Source organism: Cetorhinus maximus, chromosome 2 (genome assembly GCF_964194155.1).
Source record: "Cetorhinus maximus chromosome 2, sCetMax3.hap1.1, whole genome shotgun sequence".
NCBI lineage: Eukaryota > Metazoa > Chordata > Chondrichthyes > Lamniformes > Cetorhinidae > Cetorhinus > Cetorhinus maximus.
The window spans coordinates 196201801-196216332 of record NC_135880.1 but is presented as its reverse complement, the minus strand read 5'-3'; the positions used below and the strand labels follow the sequence as shown (position 1 = coordinate 196216332).

At 43.1% G+C, this 14532-nt stretch overlaps 1 protein-coding gene across 4 annotated transcripts in view; it reads left to right on the top strand.

Moving 5' to 3' along the window:
- robo3 (roundabout, axon guidance receptor, homolog 3 (Drosophila)) overlaps positions 1–11879 on the top strand; it is a 554342-nt gene extending 542463 nt beyond the window's left edge. For all 4 annotated transcript variants that reach the window (XM_078531576.1, XM_078531579.1, XM_078531575.1 and 1 more), the window contains one exon: positions 11131–11879. In XM_078531576.1, the coding sequence (XP_078387702.1) occupies positions 11131–11142 (12 nt within the window). In that variant the 3' untranslated portion in view covers positions 11143–11879. The remainder of the gene's footprint in view (positions 1–11130) is intronic.
- Positions 11880–14532: the final 2653 nt, after the last annotated feature.

The window sequence follows — 14532 nt, the reverse complement described above, 5'->3', positions numbered from 1 at the left end:
TATCTGTAGAGCTCTGATTTTTGTATTAACCTATCATGCAGTTCTGTACACGTTCCGGAAAGATATTGCAAAATGGAAACTTGATCTTTAGGTACGCAGACCTTCCAATCCAGGAGAAGAAAATAGGTAGGCAGCATATCTCTTAATGAGGTGTTGAAAACCAGCTTTACAAGCTATTGTATTTTAAGAGTTAAATTATTACTTGTTGCAAAGAGCGATGAAAATTCTCTCCATAGAGCTCCTGCTGGAGGGTAAGGATTTACAGATGTCTATGTTAGGTATCCTGTAGAGGTGTATAGTGTGTCTTAGATTACAAAGCTAATCACTGTATTAACATCCACTGAGCCCTTCTGCACTTTATCTACCTGATACTCCCTAATGTGACTGCCACGGGAATGAAAAGAATAGCTTGTGAGATGGCTCTTGGCTCTGAGGCCTGCACAGACCTGTCAAGCCTTACCTTGTGCAAAGGGCTAGCTTCAGCCTCAATTCCTTTCAACAATTTTTTCTTTTGTTGTGTCTTTTGGCTTCTCCACAAAGGCTCTTTCATCTTGTCTGAAGATTCCAGTGGTGTATCTGTCACAGGAATGCTGTCGGTCGAGATGTGATGGGACTGTGCTTTGTTCAATGGGAACCCTCCAGACTGCTTCCACAAGCCGTTATGGAGAAAATAAAATGGAAAGTCTTCGTTTGAGATTTAATCTATGTCCTGTCTCAATCGGATTCACAATTAGTCTGAGGCATCGCTTGTTGAATGATGCTTCTCATCAGCGGAACTTGCTCTCAGAGTCAACCTACTGGCTTGCAAGGTCACCAGGTGGAGTCCCGGCTCATTATTGAGTGACATTTTGTAGATGGGATGCAACAGCTGCTGTACATAATGACCCCTGTCTGTGCTGACATTCCTCAATCAAATTTAGTACAACCAATTAGTACATTCGGTTCCTTCTGCCCTATGTGTCAGCCTTGGCACGGTGGTGGTATTTGCACCTCTCTGTTAGATGGTTGTGATTTCATGCCCTGTGCCACAATTTTGGGCACCTATTCTAGGTTACTACTTCAATGCAGTACTGGGGGAGTGCTGGACTTTTGGAGGTGCCGTCTTTCAGATGAGACATTCAACCCAGGTCCCATCTTCCCACTTGGCCAGATGTGAAAAAGAGCCCATGGCACTATTAGAAGAGCAGGGGGCTTTTCCCTGTATCCTGGCCAATGTTTACCCCTCAACCAATATCACTAAAATAGATCAGATGACAATTTATTTCCTTATTGTTTACTAGACCTTTCTGTGGGCAGATTGGTTGCTGTGTTTCCTTACGTTCCATGGCTGACTACATTTCAAAGTCCCTCATTGGCTGTAAAGCACTTTAGGACATCCTGGTGTCAGAAACAGCACGCTAAGAATGTAAGTTCTTTCTTTGTATTGCCGTTGGCCCAGCTCAGATTAAGAGATCCCTGCTTAACAACTGTGACATTTCCATTTCACACACCAGTTATTCTTGCAGCTGCTGAGACTGACGGTGCCAAAATGTGGGCAGTTCTGTAGCCATCTAGCCACTCGAAACTGGATCAGGATTTCTCAAATGTGTGTCGCCTACAGCTAGCAGAGAGAGACAACTTATATCCCAACGGTCCTAGCTGGATTTCAACCCAATGCATCGGATTAATATAACTCTGCATTGTTGAATCCGACTCCTATACCTTGTAAGAAAGCCTTCCCCACATGTTGCACAACCTCTAAAAGCAGAGCACATGAATGCAACCTGCAGGCACAATAAATCGCATGGCCTAATGCAATACACTGTTTCATTTGCCTTTGAAGATTTCTGTCGTGGAAACGATCAACAAAATAAATAAAGACACTTAAGAAGAACGTTAAGCAAGTTAAACACAAATGAAAGTTTTTCAGACGATTGGTGTAATAATAAAGACCTCTCTAAGCAACTTCAGTTCTTTCAAGACTAGTGACTAGTGACAAGTTTTACGGAGTACTTGCAGCATGGAAACAGGCCATTCTCTCTAATAGGTCCATGCCAGTATTTATGCTTCACACGAGCCTCCTCCCACTTGATGAGTTTTTCACTCACTAATGGAAACTATCTTGGTTGTTCTAGATCTTGTACAATTAACCGGAGTGACTTTGGGCCTTTTACAAGGTGTACTTTTCAAGTGAGCTGGAGACAGCCTTCAACTCGGATACCTTCCTGAAACATTAAGCTGAGATGGACTGGGCTTCAGATGTGAGGCACTATCTCTGTGATCTGAAAGGGTTTTTGCTTTCAGCCAGGAGAACAAAGTGCTGTGTTTTGTTGCCTGTGGATGTCATTCCATGTTACATTATTTTCCTGTCATTGTTTCAATAGGCACTCTAATGCTCACAACCTGCACTGGTTTGATAAATCTGTCAGCTTGGCTCAACGGCCTCAGAGACAGACGATACTGAACTCCAATATATTGCAGTACTGCAGGAGTGCTGTATTGTCAGAGTTATCCTCCTGGTGATGCATTATTCAAATCCCCTCCCTACCTGTTAGTTCAGGTAGTTGGTGGTAGCTTGGGTCAAATCGTTTGATGGTGCATCTTCAGGCAGGCTGCCCTCCTCTTCCTGCAGTTTGTCATGCAGTGTGTGTATGGTCAATTAGCAGTTGGAAGAGAAAAGAGGATATGGTGTAAAACCCCCCGTGTAACATCTCCTCCAGCTTTGCCACTGACTGTGGCCATGACTGTCCCCTACCTGTGGTGACCGGGATGTGCAGGTGGGCTCAGCCTCCTCCGGCGCCAGCTTTCTTAAGTTGTGTGTGACCTTCTCCTGCAAGAAAGAAAGGAGTGCATTAGTAACAGTCCGGTGAAGTGTGTGGAGAATGTGCTTGTTATAGTTGAAGCAGCTGTAAGATATGAGGTGTGGAGAAGTGAGGATTGTAACAGCGAGGATGGAAGGAAAAGGAGGTGTAATGAAATGTGGTGCAGCGATTGCAGGATAGTGAAGGGAAGTAGGTGAAAAGTGTGGTGAATTGTGAGGCTGGAGGTGGTAGATGTGCGCAGAGGTTAAGAAAGCAGAATTCTTACCTTGACAACTCTGGTGAGGTCATTAGACTTTCTGCAGCATTACAACCATGACCTGGGAGCTAAGCTCCTGGCATTGTTCTCTTCTGTAACCTCTTTATTCATGGCAAAGGAGGGGTTTCTGCCCCTCAAGAGGGTGTGGAGGGTGAGCAGAACATGGGATCTCCTGCCCATCGTCTAGCACTGGGACCCTCCAACAAGACATCAGAAACCTGGGTGCCCTATCTGGAACACTACCAGCATTTTAGGTTGGATCTAAAATGTTTGACCCCCTATCTGGAGCCAGGAAGCACCTCTCCTTTAAGACGTGCTGGCTGCCTTTATGTGGCATTAGAGACGGTTGATCACAAACCAGTTTAACAGGGGCGTAGCCAGTAAGTAGCGTAGGTGGTGTAGGCTGCATGCCTGATGCATTTTACTGAGGTCCTTGCACCAAGTTAAAGTGCTGCTTGGGATCACTGAACAGACACATGTAGCGTGCACCCCACCCTGAGGGCCCGTTCTCCGGCGTGATGGAATTTCAAGGCCACAAGGAGTCAGCAGTTAAATTTTAACCTCTAATGTGACCATCCGAAGTTGGACTACCTGTGGCTCTGATGTCACTTTGTTCACAGTTTCCAAATTGTAGAATATGCCTTGTTCTTACAAAGACATGGGGACCATTAAAGCGAAGTATTTCATCACAGCCTGAAGCAATGGAAGGATCAAACATCACCTCAGGTCTGAGTAGCACATTAATAAGAAAAGCAAATAGCCCACTTAGAATTTGTTGGACACTAGTATCCCAGGTACTGTGCTCCCTTTTTGAGATTATGATCACATTTTGAGGGTGAATTCATTACCTCTTAGTGATTTTTCTAAAGTACATGTTGATGCCCATGTGGTATGTAAGCCCCGGCAGTGTTAGGCAGGAGACTGGGCTTATTGAGTTGTGACTGAGATCAGAGTTTTCCGAGTTAGGTGGATACAGTGGCATAGTGGTGATATCACCGGACTAGTAATTCAGATAGGCCCAGGCTAATGCTCTGGGAACTTGAGTTCAAATCCCACCACGGCAATTCAATTAATAAAGTCTGGAATATAAAGCTAGTCTCAGTAATGGTGACTATCATTGATTGTTGTAAAGACCCATCTGGTTCGCTGATGTCTCTTAGGGAAAGCTAATTGACCATACACACAATGTCCTTATCTGGTTGGGTGACTCCTGACCCTCTGAAATATTCAGTTCAAGGGCAAATGCTGGCTTTACCTGCACTGCCCACATCCTATGAAAGAATAAAGGGAAAAAAGTGACAGGCTGAAGCGAAGTCAGTGACCGAGGTTTTCATTGATGGCAGTGGATGAAAATAAGGTGGTGGCACCTCTAAAATGCAGTTAAATAACTAATTCTGGCATCTTGAGTATCCCTGATTTTAATTGCTATACCATTGATGGCCATGCCTTCAGCTGTCTGGGCCCTAAGCTCTGGAATCTCCTCCCTAAACCTCTGTCTGTCTACCTCTCTTTCTGCCTTTTAAAATGCACTTTAAAACTTAGTTCTTTGACCAAGCTTTAGGTCATCTAACCCATTATCTCCTCATGCACTTCAACGTCAAACTTTGTTTGGGGAAATGGTGGCATAGTGGTAATGTCACTGGACTCGTATTCCAGAGGCTCAGACTAATGCATAAGTTAAGGGATATGAGGAGCGAGCAGGAAAATGGAGTTGAAATCCAAGATCAGCCATGATCGTATTGAATGGCAGAGTAGGCTCAACAGGCCATATGGTCTATTCCTGCTCCTATTTTTTGTGCTCGTGTTGTTGCTGGGAAAATGTTCACTGCCTCATTTGTGCTCCCATTTCAACCAGCATTCCCTGCTACTCAATTGCCAGAATACCTGCCTGTTTCAAGCCATGGGCTTTTTTGTGCAGGGACACAACTGGACAGAGCTGCTGGTCCTGCCAAAGTGGGGGCCAAAAAGCCAAGCTTTCAATTATGGGGCCAGGAGGAGCGGGAATACATCTTTAGGTTTCACACAAATAACCTAGGCCTGCCACGCTGGATTCTCCCCCACTTCTTAACTTCAAACTCATTTACCTTTATACCAGCTGGGTTGGACTCTAGGTGGTCCAGTATTGCACTGGCCAAACGGCAGTGAGACATGACCCTCCAACTCACATGTCATCCTGACTTAGGCATATACCTCTGTTGCTCCATCATCACTGGGTCAATATCTGACACGATCATGGGAGCACCATCACCACAAGGATGGCAAAGATTCAAGGAGAAGTCCCAGCGCAACCTTGTCAGGACAATGAATGTGGCCTTTCCAATATTGCCACATCCTGAAAACAATGTTTTAAAACATCAATACAGATCCTGTATCTTGAAGAGCAAGAGTGGAAAATCACAATCACATGCAGAATGTAGGAGCATTGATAGTCGAATCTCAGGAAGATGAACAAAGCCCATTTTTCCCCTAGGCTAAGTAACTAATCCTAATCTTGCTGTTTGTGCATCTATTAGAATGTTCTCACAGGAAAGACGTCATGTCAATTGAAGTTTCTTGGTTGTATCGCTAAATTTTCACCATGTGCTGACAAAAAAAAATAGCCTTTTCAGGAACATAAAATGCTGCAGGAAACAGGCCAAATCTGCCATAATTCTTCTATTAAAACTTTAGGACAAGGTTTCTTGGCATATATTGGGGCTACTGTGAGGTCATGTGTAGATGCTGTGACAGAACCTGTAAACCAAGATAAATTTAATGCATATTGTTCACTTACAAGGTTCCTGAAACCCCTGGCGGCATCTTTATGTTCAGATCTGCTCTAACGTTAATGATTTTCACCAATGTTTGCATCTAGGCTTTTACAGCCTTTTAGGCCTCAGCTATAAATGGCAGGATTTTCTCTGTCAAAATATTATTTTTCTGCAGTGAAAACTTGCCAAACCCAACAGTCGATCATAATTATTTTATATTCATTTATTCAATTTATCTAAAAATATCCAGCCTGTTATATTCCATTCAGTCTGTACTCTGAAGCATCTATGTTTGATAAATGTCTCCCATTTCTTTACAGACAGTTCGTACCCTAAAGGGAAAGAGATTGTATTAAGCTATCTTGGTCTAATGAATTGAACATGCTTTTAATATATGAATTACATACGTAAGGATAGACTTCAAAGTGTGTGCTGTGTCTGCATATTTTCTTCACTGCCTAAGGTCAGAATATTAGAAAAATGTGAAACGGAATCAAATATCAGAGATTGTGCAACTCGATCGCCTAATGACCCTAAGGAAACCTGTTCCTATTTTTTGGATCTCCCGTGGGAAACTGTTGCTTTAACAAAATTTTATTTTTGCAATGCATAACAGACATCTTTAAAGGATTTATTTAAGCCTGTAATCACATCCCCTCCCCCACCACCACCCCCACCCTCAACTGAGAACCAGGGTTCCTGGTTTCTGAGCAGGTGTCCTGGGGATCCAATGACAGTAGCTATCTCCCAGAAGCTGTACGTCGAGTCTAGTAGGTTTGTGGGCTGGGGGCGGTGAAGGAGACATGGAGGAAGTACCGTGTGGTGAGTTTAAGAGCACTGGGCTGTAAATCCCCCTGACGAATCGTCATTCTGTTCTACTCAATATAATAAACACATTCAGTGGGCGAGTGACAGCCACAAAATTGATTGACTCCAAAGTTCAAAAGTTGAAGTCCGTTCTTTCCCAGCCAGACAAACGTTCAACCAACTGTTACAATTGAAATAAGAAAACTCTCTGATATTATACCCTTGGCTACTACCCCAAAGATCAGCTGAACAAAGTCTCAGCTATTGAGCATAAGTGAAGAAGATTGGGGAAATGTAAACAGAAAATGCTGGAAATACTCAGCAGACCAGACAGCATCTGTGGAGAGAAAACGATGATCTTTCATCAATGCTGAGAAAAGTTAAAGGCGTAAGAGCTTTTAATCAAGTGCAGAGGCAGAAAGGGGCGAGTGGGGGATGCAGCGATAACCAAAGAGAAGGACTGTGATAGGGTGGAAGGCAGAAGAGATTGAATGCCCAAAGGGGAAGTGGTGTAAGACAAAAGGAGATGGTAATGAGGCAAGAGAAGCAACAGAAGATGGGTCTCAGAGGTGAAAATAGCAATAGAAGAATCATTACTGACAGCTGCTGCCTGAGAAAATGGAGAAAGAGGGGACAGATCTGAAATTGTTGAACTCAATTTTGAATCTGGAAGGCAATAAAGCGCCTATTCGAAAGATGTTCCTCGAGCTTATGTTGAACTTCATCGGAATATTTAGGAGGCCAAGGCTAGGTGAGAATGGGAGTGGAGCAGAGAATTAAAATGAGAGGTGCCTGGAAGCTCAGGGTCATGTTTGCAGGCTGAATGAAAGTGTTATGCAAAGTGATTACCCAATCTGCATTTGTTCTCCTAGCGTAGATGAAGCCTCTCTGCATGCAGCAAATACAGTGTAATAAGTTGACAGAAGTACAACTAAATCGCTGTTTCACTTGGAAGGAGTGTTTGATGCCCTGTATTGTGGTGCAAGTGCGGCATCTCCTGCACTTGCACGGGCAAGTGTCTTGGGAAGGGAATGAGGTGTTGAGGTGACTGAGGAGTGGACCTGGGTGTGACGGAGGCAAAGCTCCTTTGGAAGATATGTTTGGTGTTGGGCATTATGCTGGAGGTGGCAGAAATGGAGGAGGGTTGAGTGTAGAGGCTGGTACGGGTGAAAGGTCAGGATAAGGGGAACTCTCCATGATCCTGGAAGGGAGGGGCAATGGCGAGAGTTGAAGTGCGGAAATTAGAGTGTATACAAAAAAGCGGAGAGATGGAGGTGTAGAGGGATTGAACATCTATGGCAAAAAGTGCATCTTTAGGGCCAGGAGATATGGCAGAGGGTGTTGGAAGAGTCACAGATTTGGTAGGAAAAAATTGGGCGGGGGAGAAAACAATTAAGTTGAGACAAGAATTATCAGTTCAGTGGGGCAAGAATCATCTCTGGGTATGTTCTGTTGCACCAGTAGAACAGACACACTGGAGGTGGCGGCACAGTGGTATACAGTCAAGAGGGAGTTGCACTGGGAGTCCCTCAACATTGACTCCAGAACCCATGAAGTCTCATGGCATCAGGTCAAATATGGGCATGGAAACCTCCTGAAGATTACCACCTACCGGCCCCCCCACCCCCATCCTCCTTCCTCCATGTTGAACACCACTTTGGAGAAGCATTGAAGGTAGCAAGGACATTTAATGAGCTCTGGATGGGGCACTTCAATGCCCATCATCAAGAGTGGCTTGGTAGCGCCACTACTGACTGAGCTGACCAAGTCCTGAAGGTCATATCTGCCAGACTGAGCCAACAGCAGTTGGTGAGGGAAGAATTTACCTTACCTCTTCCTCACCATTCTACTTGTCGTAGTACTGAGTAAGTAAGTAAGTAATTGTTAGGAATGACCATTGCACAGTCCTTGTGGAGATAAAGTCCCATCTTCACACTGAGGATATCATCCATTGTGTTGTGTGAAACTACTACCATGCTAAATGGAATAGATTCAGAACAGATCTAGCAACTCAAAACTGGGCATCCATGAGGCGCCGTGGGCCATCAACAGCAGCAAAGTTGTATTCAACCACAACCTGTAACCTCATGGCCCAGCATAACCTTCATTCTGCAATAAATATCAAGCCAGAGGATCAACCCTGGTTCAATGAAGAGTGCAGGCAAGCATGTCAGGAGCAGCACCAGGCATGTCTAAAAATGAGGTGTTAACCTGGTGATGCTACAACATATGTGGCTCAGAATCTGTATGCTTTTGTGTTGAATAGTATTTCTTAACTGTGGTTGGAAAGGAATAACAAAGCAAAGGCTATTTATTATGAAAGATGTGGAGGCAGTTAATAAGTTGAGTGGTCTATCTGATCGAAAAGTGATGGTTTACTGAGGGTGAAGTATGAGAGCGAAACAAAGGTATAACATTGAGAAACCGGCATGTGGTGTAATTAAAAGAGCCTGATTTTGAAGTCTGTATCAGGAATGGATTAGAAAGGTGTCAAAAGCCATTTCTACTCCCAGCAGTTTCTGTTCCCCGCACACCCCATTTAAACGCAGACTAGTAATGCAATCCAGAATCCACAATGGCAGATTAAAATGTCTTTATTGGAGGAGACAGCTTCATATTTAAAACATCAGACTTGCTGGGTCGGCCTGGAGTCTCCAGGAATAGAAAGATTGGAAAAGAATGGTGATCAACACTCAGGATGGTTGATAAAGGGTCTGTGTTCTTTCTGATTGGCCGTGGGAAGGCAGTATGCCTGGCAAATGGACCAATGGCAGGAGTGGTTTGTGACTCAGGGAGGTCATGTGGTGAAATCTCTAGGAACATAACCGTCTGGAGTTGGCAATCCTAATGTTGGCACAGCTTAATGACAATTGCTGTGCGAGTTCATGGGAGGAATTGAGTTTTCGTTTTTTAATTCGCTGGCCCTGTCATGATGGAATTGGAGGGGGCAGCCCAGGAGCTACAGAAGGAGCCAAACCAACACTTACAAACGAGCTGACAATTGGCTAATGGGACTTAATGCAGCCAAGTGTAAAATGCTGCAGGCATTGAACAAGAATGCTCTGGAAAAAGCTGAGGATGAAGCAGATTCAATCATAATGCTCAACAGGGAATTGGATATATATTAATGAAGGGAAATGTGAAAAATTGTCCAGGCATGGCGTGTCCATAAAAAAACAGGACAGATTTAATCTGGCCAATTACCAACCCATCAGTCTATTCTCAAATCATCAGTGAAGTCATGGAAGGTGTTGACGAAGTGTTACCAAGTGGCACTTACAGAGCAATAAGCTGCTCACAGATGCTTAGTTTGGATTCTGCTGGGGCTATTGGGGTCAAGATCTCCAAACATGGACAAAAGAGCGGAATTCAACAGGTGAGGTGTGAGTGACTCCTTGACATCAAGGCAGCATTTGACTGTGTGTGGCATCAAGATGCGCTTAAAAAATTGAAGTCAATGGGAATCAGGGGATAAAAATCTCCTCTGGTTATATATATATATATATATATATATATATACATATATATATAATTATAACAAAGGAAGATGGTTGTGGTTGTTAGAGGTCAATCATCTCAGTTCTAGGATATCACTGCAGACATTCCTCAGGGTAGTGTCCTCGGCCCAACCATCTTCAGCTGCTTCACCACCTCATTTAAGGATGGGCAACAAATGCTGGCCTTGGCACGCTCCCTGAAAGAATAAAAGAAAAGCACTCAGACACGACAAGATTGAAAAGAGCTGGAGAAAAGATGAGGTAAATCAGGAAAAAAAACAAGTAGGTGACCTTAAGCTTGGATTTTCGAAGCCTGTAGTTTGTTGGAGGCAAGGAAAAGGGAGGGAACTGAAGGAGCCAACAAACAATGCAATATCACAATTTCAGCACTTTGAGGATGCAGTGGAGAGGAAGAGGTCAGGATGGCATATTAGAAACAGGCTTTCAGAGGAGCACTGACCATAGGAATGCTGATGAAACGTTTGGAGCAGTTATGCTACATGATCATGGCAACGTGTTGTCCATAGGAACTAGAAGAGGCCACTCAGCCCCTTGAGCCTATTCCACCATTCAGTTAGATCATGGCTGGTCTGTATCTGAACTCGATTTAATTGACTTGGTTCCACACCCCTTACTTAACAAAAAATCCATCAATCTCAGTTTTGAAATGTTCAATTGACTCCTAGCCTTTACAGCCTTTTGGGGAGTGCTTTCCATGTTCCCAGTAGCTTTGGTGTGAAGAAGTTCTCCCAGATATCCTAACTCTAATTTTAAAGTTACACCCCCTTGTTCTGGATTTTCCCATTAGAGGAAACAGTTTCTCTCTCTTTACCCTATTGAAGTCCTTTAATCATCTTAAACACCTCAACAAGCTCACCCCTTAATCTCCCACACTCAAGGAAATACGTACCTTGTCTGTGCAAACTGTCCTCTCTTGGCCTCGATATCATTCTGTAGTGTTGGATTCTGTTGATGTTGATGGTAAAATACTTATAACGTGTGTTTTTGGGGGTTTGCAGGACAAGAGATGAACTGAAGACAAGAGTGTACAGAAGAACCAGGCAGTAGATGAGGTGTCTGGCAGAGGCACCTCCCACTCTCCTCTCACTCAGCCCTGTACAGAATGATTTGCCTTTTACGAAAAAGTTCAAGTTTTGAAATTTGAGAAAGAAACGTTTTACATTTAATTTATGACATGTCGCTGGACATCAGGAAAATCCATGTTAACTTTGTAAATAATTGGGAATTATTTTGTTTTTGTTTGTTTCTAAGCATTTCCTGGCCTTCTGGTGAACGTATTTATAAATGAAAAAAAAAGATAATGTTGGATATTATAAGGTTATTGTCTGAATGTGCCAATCTTTTTCAATAGCAAGTATGCGTCTAACAGACTGAACTAAAAATATATATATATTTGCACTCTGTGAAACACAAGCACAACGCATTCTGGATCCGCCTATCAGATCCCAAAGGCCGCAGGGCAGCCATATCGGAAAATACTGCTGCGCTTCCTCTGAATGGATAGGGTGACCGCTGCCTGCATGTCCTATGAATGTTCCCGTCTGTGCACCAAGATGATGCTTTGATAGCGGACCGCAATACTGAAGTGAATATGCTTTGGAACAAGCTGTTAGTTAGTGCCCACTCCGTGAGAACAGTTCTGTTTGAAAAGTCATGATGGAAGGGCAGTGGCTGCTGGTATAAAGTTTTAATGAGAATGAATGTAGCCTGATATTTTGTTGTATTAAAAACATTTCGTACAAATGTTCATTAGATAAAATATGAGTGGTTATTTATCTAGAGATATATAGATACATGTATGGTCTGACGCTCAAGGAAGGAAACTGCCCTTTGCCTGGAATTTTTTAAAATGAAGACGCATCTCGGTTGGAGGTTTGTCCATTCTAAATTGAATTGTGTCACATCCTGAATGAAAGGTGGTGATGGGGTGAATTACAGAGGTAGGTTTTGCAATTTAACTCTCCTGCTAGAGAGTATCATACTGGGAATATTAATTAGAATGAAGACCACCATTTTGTGGTCAACTCAATTTTCTGCCCTTTATTAAACAGAAAAAGGTGGCTGGGTCATGGAATGGCTTGAGAAAATATCATGGCCTGATATTCCAATCAGTGCTGCAGTGCGTGGATCTCTACGTCAAGTGCACTCATTTGTAAAATTAGTTGGTTTGAGGTGCCACTTGAGATTATTCAAGCTCCTTCCCCCAGCAAGTTTTTATATATCACTGAATTGGGTCCTGGCCTCTGTCAGATGCTTCTTTGTTAAAGATAGTTGACAATATACCAACTAACATGACTGCACATTTGAAGAAGAATAGGGGTGTAATTATAGGAGAACTCTGGTTCCCACAATGTTTCGACTAGTTAATGGACTGTCCAGGGTTGAACCAAACCAGACAGAACAAGGATGTCACAGGACTGTTCTCTAGTCTGTCTTGAGTAGGCTGATTGCCCAGATGGAGATGATGGCCCTACAGCTGATCCCATCACCATAGGGAGGGGAAAAATCCACCTCTGCTAAACACTATCAGCAAACTCCTGCTCTGAAGTGTATGAATTCAAAGCAGGATAGGATTGGGATTAGCTTGGCTTGACGCTGCTCGCCCACCAGTGTTTGAATAGCCCTCTGATGCCTGTGGAACAGTATCCCAGCATATCAAGGTTTCAGGCGAAGGAGGGAGGATATTTAAGAAAATAAGAAATTCAGTGGTTGGGTTTTTGAATTAAATATCTGGGGTATCAAAGTGTGAGAAAATAACCTCCACATTCAGACATAAAAACTAACACATTGGAAAGCCCATACTTTGAGCAGGGAACCACAATCACTATAATATTGTAGTCCAACCTATAGCCCATGTTCTTTGCAAGCATGGATTCCTGATGGAAATGTAGAATCATACAGCTCTGCTTAGAAGATAAGGAAAATCCACCAATATAGAGGACAGTCATTTTAATAGTGAGCCTTCACTACTACTAGGAATGCTGGGATAGACCCTCCTCCATTGTGCCTGTTTTATTCAGTCTCCATGAGAGAAAGTAGCAGGAATCCCATGACATATACAGGTGTCTGATTGTAACCCTGATAGACTGCAAGAATATTGATAGGAATGCACACACCTCAGGAGCTCCAAAATTGTCTCTACTCCAACACAACCGTTGCTATGTACAAAATAAAGTGGCTGTGCAAGATTTTTGTAGGGGCAGTGTTGCATTATTTGTGGTGGTATTTGGAATTTGTCACAAGCAGAGGGAATAGCGACACAAAGACCTGAGGTGCTTTGCTAACACACAGGATGGCTCGATGATTTGTCTTTAGGACCCTAACAACCACTGTGCAGTGCCATCGCTGCTTTATGGAGGTAAAGCAAAAGGAATGAGCTTGAGAAATGACATTCCATAGAACTATGGGTCTTACGGAGTCATGAATGAGAAAGCTCAAAAGCCCGATGGTAGGATTGGTCAACACTCAATTATTTCTTCAGCAATCACAGTCCCTCTGAAACAGTTGAAAGCGTTCTCGTGTTTTCTGTTATTCATTTACAGTGTAAAGTCAAATTGTACCAAAAATAATGTTATTGTTAGACCTGACCAAAAATATTCTGGTTTTCTCTAACCCGAAGACTATAATTTTTTTAAAGAATTAAACATTTTAAAGAAGCAAAACAAAAATGCCTTTGTTTCTTTTCAGTCTCTGATACATGTCAGTCTATGTGTTCATGTAAACGTGAGAGCCCAGGTGCCCATTGGTGAGTTATGAGTGTTTGTTACCATAAGTGTGTGTGTACAAGTGTGTATATGTCAACGTATTGAAACACGGAAAGATCTGTGGCACAGAAAGAGGCCGATTGGCCCATCTTGTCTGTGCCAGCCAAAAAATAGCTTTCCCGCCTAATCCTACCTTCCAGGTCTTGGTCCATAGCCCTGGAGGTTGTGACAACTCAAGTGTATACCCATTTTTTAAAAATGGGATGAAAATTTCTGCCTCCACCATCCTTTCAGGCAGTGAATTCCAGACCACCATCACCCTCTGGATGAAAGAAATACTCAACTCTCCTCTAATTCTACCCATTTCTTTCAATCTATGCCCCTGATTATTGACCCCACTGCTTACAGAAATCGACTCCGCTCTATCTCAGCCCCTCAATTTTATGCATCTCAATAAATCTCCCCTCAGCCTCCACTATTCCAAAGAAATCACATCCAGCCTATATAGTCTTTCCTCATTGCTAAATTTCTCCATCCTTGTAAAGTTATAGACTGCATATACACTGCCACTGCCATAAGCAACATCCTTGTAAATTTCTTCTATACCCTTTCTAGTGCGATCACATTCTTCCTGTGGTGACTCTAGCTGCAGTCTAATATTCTAGCATAACCTTCCTGCTCTTACATTCTAGGCCT